Here is a 7893-nt window from a genome sequence, read left to right on the forward strand (position 1 = left end):
CCTCACCTCCCTATTAGCATCGCTGCTTTGCTACCTTGATTACAGCAAATAAACACTGTACAAAATACGAACTGTAACCACATTTGTACAATAAACTGTTTGACTTTTAAACAAATAAAATAAGTGTAGAAGTTGCTATACAAATGGACTGTCACTGTTCAATGATATGCGTTTATGAGCCGGCTTTCACGGACTGCAGTGTCCACCTTCAACCAGCAGGTGTCAGGCGAAAACACCTTATTTTTTCCAGTACAGGTGGCGGCTTCATGAGAGTTATGAGATAATAAATTTTTTTTGTGTTGTAAAATCTTTCATCTTGACCCAGCTCTTTTGTTTTATCTGCCTCTGCGAGTCCCCCATCTTTATGGAAAGTCACTGACAGTAACTACAATCAGTGTTGGAACGTGTACATTTAACAGGTACACATTTGTATTTCACTTGAGTATTTCCATTTAATATTCTAATGTCTACTACTGCAATATTGTACATTGTCATTTACTCTCACTACAATTCTGTAAAGATGTAGTTACTTTGCCTATTATTATGTTGGCTACAACATATTGTATGAGCTAATGCATTTTTGTAATAAAACTAGCCACAAGTATACTTAACGCAGTTCATATTAGTTTAATATTGACCAGCTACAATATAAACATGCTGATTACACTGTTTGAATACTCTAAATTGTACAACCATTATGGGATACATTCTAATATGGAATAAGTTGGGGGACGGGCTGAAATTGTATTCTCTTGTAGACATGTAAGTTACCTTATGATGACTACTACTTGTATTTGCAGTACATCACTTAAGGAAAGACAATATTCACATCTTTATTTACTGTATATACATATATAAACACACAGTGAAAGTTGATGGCTATGACTTGGAAACAGAATTAAGGTTTAAGGTTGTATGGTTGCCTTGTGTGCATCTTGTTGTCAGATTGTTTTCAATGTTGGATCATGACAGAAAGAAATAAACAAATGAAAATGTAAACTACAAGTGTGTCTTAAAGACATAAAAACATGTATGACATGCAACTTCCTGATGTTAAACATAACTGAAGTTATTTTACTAGACCCAGAACACCTCAGAAATCAATTATCTAATGATAGAGTTTCTGTAGATGGCATTGCCCTGGCCTCCAACACCACAGTACAGAGTCTCTGCGTTATCTTTGACCAGGACTTGTCCTTTAACTCTCACGTGAAGCAAATCTAAAAAATCAGGCACATCTTGTTCCAAAAAGATGCAGAAAAACTGGTTCACACGTTTGTTACTTCTAGACTAGATTACTGCAACTCCTTATTATCAGGCTGCTCTAATAAGTCTCTTAAATCCCTCCAGTTGATCCAGAATGCTGCAGCTTGTGTACTCACAAAAACTAATAAAAGAGATCACATTACTCCTGTATTAGCTGCTCTGCACTGGCTCCCTGTAAAATAAAAAAGTACATTTAAAATTCTCCTCACCTACAAAGCCTTGATTATTGATGCACCATCATATCTTAAGGAGCTCGTAGTACCATATTGTCCCACTAGAGAGCTGCGCTCACTAAATGCGGGGCTACTTGTGGTTCATAGAGTCCTAAAAAGTAGAATGGGAACCAGAGCCTTCAGTTATCAAGCTCCTCTTTTATGGAACCAGCTTCCAGCTTCCGGGGGCCAGATACACTTACCACATTTAAGAGTAGATTTAAGACTCGATTTAAGGCCCGGCCTCCTGCCTCCGCGGCCCTGCCTCCTGCCATGGCCCTGCTAATGCCCCTCCTCTCTTCCTCCTTCTGTTTACATGGATTGTGGAAATCTGGAGCGTGGTCCATGCCTACTACTCATTATTCATAAATTGTAACTCTGTAACACTGTTCATTCTGTACACATGACATATATTGCTTCTGTCCCTCCAGGGAGAGGGATCCTCCTCTGTTGCTCTCCTGAAGGTTTCTTCCCTTTTTTCCCTGTGAAAGGGTTTTTTCAATTTTTTGGGGGAGTTTTTCCTGATCCGATGTGAGGTCCTGAGACAGGGATGTCGTATGTGTACAGATTGTAAAGCCCTCTGAGGCAAATTTGTAATTTGTGATTTTGGGCTATACAAAATAAACTGAATTGAATTGAATTGAATCAGTCTTTCACGCAGGTGACTCTTCATGCACTGCAACTTTCACTCTCCTGCACTGACATCAGTGATTGTTTGCCAGCTTCTTGATGCGGGATGTTAAATGACTCCTCTTCCTCTCCAAACGGGACTTCAGAGTCAACTTGCATCGCGTCTGTGGGCATGACAGACGGTGTCCCACAAGACCTGTTTTCAATGTGGAAAGTGATGTTGACGTTGACGTGTGGGCTGGTGGTCACAGGGCTGATGACCTGTGGGCTGGTGGGTTGAGAGGAGGACTGTGTGGCGACGCTGGGCTGCGGGGTGACAGTCTCTGTATTGGAAAGTAAAGTCATGGGCCCCGACAGGGCAGAGTGTGGATTGTGAAGAGCTACGGTGGATTGCAAAGGGCCGATGGACTCTTGGCTGCTGGAACCGCCTGTTGGGGTCAAAGTTTCAGTGTTGCTACTGGACTGACTGTGGTCACTGCAGGCTTCTTCTCTTCTTTGCAGCAGACACTGTTGTTCTGGTGAGGCTACTGTAATATAATTCAGCTGGGTTTCCCCCAAATAATCCTGATTGATCTGCAGTAGAAAGACACAAACAGGTTGATTTCCCCGTATTCTGTATGGATACAACTATATTTCAAAGTTTGTCAAGAAAAAAAAAGACTCACTTTATCACCACTCTCAAAATTTCCATTGGCATCGACTTTAGAATTAAATCTTAATCCGTCTGTGCAAAAAAACAATGTGAACGTTTAGTAAAGGTAGTGAAAATGTGAAACAAACAAACAATGAAGATGTTGACAAATAATAGTCATTATCTTTCTGTATTTCAAGTTAAGATACAAAATAATATAGATGCAATCATAGCTTCTCCACAAAACAAGAACATGATTAATAAACTATTTATAATGATTTTTTCTACAGGATGCAGTTACCTTTCTTCCGGATTGCTTTACAAAGGAACAGCAGAATGAAAACACTGAAAAAAAGTGATAACCCAATGACACCGGCAATGACTGCAGCTAAGAAAGAGATAAACAGAGACACAACACGGAGGCAGAACGAGAGAGATGACACATTAGACCTCAAAAGTTTTCTCACAATGACTTGCTTAGAAACACAGAATCGGTCACCCTACCCAGTGTATTGTCAGGCACTGGGCTTGGTGGTGGGGTTTTTGTCGAAGAGTTGAACACTGCCTCTGAAAAAGACGGGCTGATAGACAATGTGGTGTCTGTCGGTTTACGTGGAGCTGTGGAGTCTGAGGTTACTGAGACTGTACTCATCACTGTGCTTGTAGTCGTGAACACAAGCTCAGTGTGAGGCCCTTGTGTGAAGGTTTGAGGCAACAATGTGGATATAAAAGCCTCAGGGCCACATATGGTGTCCGAGGTAGCGTTGCCATTTCTGACAACCACCCTCCCATGACAGCTGGGGAGAAACAAAGCGAGAGATCAAAGATCTGAGCTTCACACAGCTGCGTACAGATGTGACTATATGCTTCACTCACTTAGTGTGGGGCAGACAGGGGTCCGTGGAGGAGACTGTGTCAGAGAACGTCTCACTCAGGCACCGTTTACACTTCACATCTGCGTTGACTGTCCCTGAGAACAACATCCAAACATGTTGCCATTTACGGACATTTCACTATCAGACATCCCATTTCATTTAAACGTAATGATGCATACTGTATGTCACAAGTTTGATGGTGTATTTGGTTGACATAGATGTAAAGAGACAGATGTAAGAAACCAATAGTATGATGGATATGATATAGTTATTACAATATAAAGAACACTTTGGTGGATTGATAGTCAATGAAACGTTGTCTTGTTGACCCAAACTCTTCTAAATGTAAACCTGTTCTTGACACATGTAGAAAATATAATTGAACATCAATGATATCATATAAAGCATTTATGTCTACATTAAAAATATATATATATTATGCTAAACACACAAACACAAGTGACAATTGAAAAATAGCTTTCGCTGTACCTGGCACATACACTCCAGAACCGAGTTGGCATTGCGTGTACTTTCTACATTCCATGCAGAACGGGTCACTAAATTCCATGATGCAATACATCCCGGGTTGGCAAACGCACTTTGACATTGCAGTAGAGGAGCAGCTCTGAGCATCCTGCAGACCTTTGACTGGTTGTATGTAGAAAATATGTAATGTTTTGCTTACAGGAAAAATAAAGCCAAACAATAAATATTTTTTTTAATTGCATTCTTAACAGTGCAGCTACTGACCCTTTCTGCATTTGATACAGGGGAAGCAGTTGGAAGCGTAGTTCCAGCTCTCCATGGACTGGCCTGTTGAGCATTGTTCACACACAGTCTCCGTAGTCTCAGAGCATTTTTGTGTCATTCGCTGTCCTGTTAGAACATATACATGAAGGAAAAGCCTTTTGTTAGTTACTTTAAAAGCCTTTTATAAAGGCACACAAACATTGTAACTCAAACATTTCCACCAACAGATGAAAAATGTAAGGATTAAAAGGTACAGTTCAGATTGTTCCTCATACATTGTCATTGTGCATCACAGTACCATGCAGTTAGGTTGGTTTGATCCAAACATATCCTCACATATTCACGTCTAAAATAGTGTTGGGGTGGTGGGATGCAAAACAATGAATTCACAATTAATTCATTAAGTGGGAGAGATGAGGGCAACAGGAACATGTGATCAAATGACTGCTTGAGTACATCATCAGTTTTTATGGCCCAAATCTTTACAAGAAGATTGGGAAAACTCATACAAAGAACATGTCCATAATGTGGATACATTGGAAAATGTGTCTAGATTCCTGCTCCTCATGAGCTGCAACATTGCAATGTTGCAAAGCCGAAACGCTTGTTGTGCATCAAAAGCTACAATTGTATTTTCCTTATTTGTGGGGTTACAGGTTCTTTACAATATGACAAAACAGCCCTGTTCACGATTAGCACTATACAGTAGTTGATATTGGAGGCTATTAGGCTAATTTTAGCGGCGTTGTCCTGCTCTATTGGATTCTACCTAAGGTAGTGTTACAATTGCCGAACACATTGGTTAAAGGCCTTTCTCTAAAATTGTAAGTAAAATATTCTGTTTGAGAATACCAACAAAACAAATTAGGTTAGATCAAAATGATTAGATTAAATAAATGTATTTCAAATAATGTGTTTCAAATAATAAGAAAACATGGCAGCCCACTCATGAAGCTAACATTAGCTTAATCGGCTAGTTGGCTGATAAAACTGTGAGTTTAGACGATAAAATCAACGATTGCTTGAGGGTAATTGTAAACTGCTTTTCTGAAATCCTAGGACATAGCAACAGTAACTAGGAGGGATGTGGCTTAGTAAGCTACACTGCATGGGACAATTAACACACATTGAAATCATTTTTTTTCCTGCTCCAACACAGCTTTGTCTTTTAGTACAACATGGACCTGACCTTTGGTATGAGTCAGTTTTGAAACTTTACAAATTGCAGTTCATGCTATGTATACAGGACATCACTTACCAGGGGGGCATTTCTTGCAGCACAGGTTTGAACCTTCCAACAGGTACTCTGTCGTTGAGTTTAGACAGTTTCCAACTGGGTCTGCCTGATAGGGCTGAGAGCAGACCTATTGGAAAGAGACAAGACATAAGAGCAACTCATTTAGTGGTGTTCAGATGAAGAGAGCGAAGAACATTAAAGTCTTTTCTTGTACTGTTCTAACACAAAGCTGCATACATAAAGGCTGCTGGGGGGCTTTGAGCTTCCAGGTAACTAGTCATTTTGAAACAGGGGAAATATTTGCAGCCCACTTTCATATCAGCCTGGTAGTAATTAACATATCAGCAATTAAGTCATTGGGTGACAACAGTTAAACAGAACCAATTAAAAAGGAGCTTGTGCCAGACCACCCACACCTGCGCCAACCTTTTCCCTCTTGGTAATGCTGTCGGCCTGAGCCACAGGCATGGTTAAACAGGGAGCCATTGTTCTGAATTTGGAGAGGTTGCATTTCACCTCTACAGTAGCCCTTCCTGTCTGTGGAGCTCTCAAACATTCAAGCTTAGGGCACTGCACACATGCATCCTTTGAGCTACAATCTCTCCCTCACGCATATCAAAATATTAGGAATAGAGCCTAGAACTACAGCATTGGTGTTCAGAAAATGACACAACACAGTGCCCAGTTGCTGACACACCTGTCCTGCGCATAAGAGTTGAAAGTCTCTCACAGTGCCCTCCAATAACATGCAGAAGTTAGAATATGCTGACAGAAGCAATGTATTTCTCGTATAACAGGAAACAGAGGCGGCAAGCTGGAAGCCTTCGGCACAGAAGTGACTTCTTCTGTGGTGTGACCACTCATAGCACAGGATGTAATGACAAAGATACACTTCTGTGAAGCTCCATGTTATAATTTCTGTCAAAGAACATTCCGTTGTTTTCCCCTTTCTCCTGGCTGCGTGCCATTCATTTCATGGAAATGCACTAGGATGCCGGACAACAAAAGAAAGGTTTGTTGCTCGTGCCATAGATAATTAGTCTGAAACTGCTTTAGATGCCAAGCAATTGAAACCAAATATTCATACAGTCAGACTTGCTACTGTAACAATGCCACACACCTGACAAAATTGGCATGGATACAGAAAAGAAATGCTTTAAAAGAAATTCTTCCTTTTTATTCATTCCATGACGGGTGACAAAGTAAGTCGGACTAGAAACATCTTTAAAAGATAAAATGCATTATTTTAAGAATGATGGCATAAACATTGTTTTACACATATTTCCAATTTTCTTTATTACTATGCCTGTTTAACTTCACACTTCCTTGAATGAATCCAAGGAAGCAACATTTAATCTGACAATTCACTTTGTGCTGAAGAAGTATGCTGGACGATAGTTGCCAGAAGAATGCGGACTGATATCCGACCTGTCCAGAGTCCCTGATAAACACTGCAAATATGCATGAAATATGCACTTACAGACAGACACACAACCTACCTTAAGAGTTTGAGCATTGAGCAGAACCAGCAGTACAAGTATGTCCTTCATTGCCTCTTTAAAGCAAATCGTATACTGTCGAGGATGATCAGTGCCAACAGCGTGTGCACTGATCATTTTAGAAAGGCGGGCCAGCAGTCTGTGCGAACAGTAACAATTTCCTTGAAGTGAGTCGAGAGTTTGAAGGAAGGAAATGAGCAGGCGGGCTCTAAGCTACATTCACTGATTATTGAATAAGCATTATGAAGTTTGACAGAGTTTGGATGAGGTTGATGGGACATTTCAGAATCCTGGTATTCAGGAATTCGGACATTCTGGAACCTGGACAGAATCCGGACATTTTGGAACTCTGACATTCCTGACCCGGACATTCTGGAACCCGGACATTCTGGAACCCGGAAATTCCGGAATCTATTGTATATATACAGCATTAAAAAACAGATGAATCTCTTTTTACCTGCAGCTGATTAGAGGAAAAACACAGTGTCTGTAAAAGGTATTCACAACCCCTTGGAAGTTGAATGAAATGTGACTTCTCGGAAAACAGTAAACTAATCTCCACAAGATGATTTTAATAAATTCCCTGTTTGCATCAATAATCCTCTATAACAGTAATCATATAATTAAATGGAGATCACCTGTGTGTACTTTAGTCCAACGTTTGTTGATCTGCATCACTGCAAAACCTACAGTGTAGAGTCAACCTTTTAATCCAATGCCAATGACCTGTCCCCACTACTGTAATTGAAAAGACAGTAGTAAAATCAAGAGTAACATTTCTTGATTAGTATGG

General features: G+C 40.2%; 1 protein-coding gene across 1 annotated transcript; it reads right to left on the reverse strand.

Moving 5' to 3' along the window:
- Nucleotides 1-607: 607 nt before the first annotated feature.
- Nucleotides 608-7292, reverse strand: tnfrsf1b (tumor necrosis factor receptor superfamily, member 1B). Its single transcript, XM_034532805.1, has 9 exons — nucleotides 7101-7292; nucleotides 5623-5728; nucleotides 4365-4490; nucleotides 4104-4262; nucleotides 3616-3709; nucleotides 3244-3536; nucleotides 3041-3127; nucleotides 2774-2832; nucleotides 608-2681 (listed from the first exon to the last, which is right to left on the reverse strand). Exons 1-9 carry the CDS (start codon nucleotides 7215-7217, stop codon nucleotides 2148-2150), a joined length of 1575 nt encoding a protein of 524 aa, XP_034388696.1. The 5' UTR covers nucleotides 7218-7292; the 3' UTR covers nucleotides 608-2147.
- Nucleotides 7293-7893: the final 601 nt, after the last annotated feature.

The sequence above is a fragment of the Cyclopterus lumpus genome, chromosome 5 (genome assembly GCF_009769545.1).
Source record: "Cyclopterus lumpus isolate fCycLum1 chromosome 5, fCycLum1.pri, whole genome shotgun sequence".
NCBI classification, from domain to species: domain Eukaryota; kingdom Metazoa; phylum Chordata; class Actinopteri; order Perciformes; family Cyclopteridae; genus Cyclopterus; species Cyclopterus lumpus.

Bases quoted from the DNA above. Each gene is read 5' to 3' on its own strand.
- tnfrsf1b (XM_034532805.1), bottom strand. From the start codon at position 7,217: ATGATCAGTGCACACGCTGTTGGCACTGATCATCCTCGACAGTATACG. The intron at 4,491-5,622 runs GTAAGTGATGTC...ATGTTCTAACAG, and splicing joins CTGCAAGAAATGCCCCCCTG to GACAGCGAATGACACAAAAA. The intron at 2,682-2,773 runs GTGAGTCTTTTT...TTTCTACTGCAG, and splicing joins ATTTTGAGAGTGGTGATAAA to ATCAATCAGGATTATTTGGG.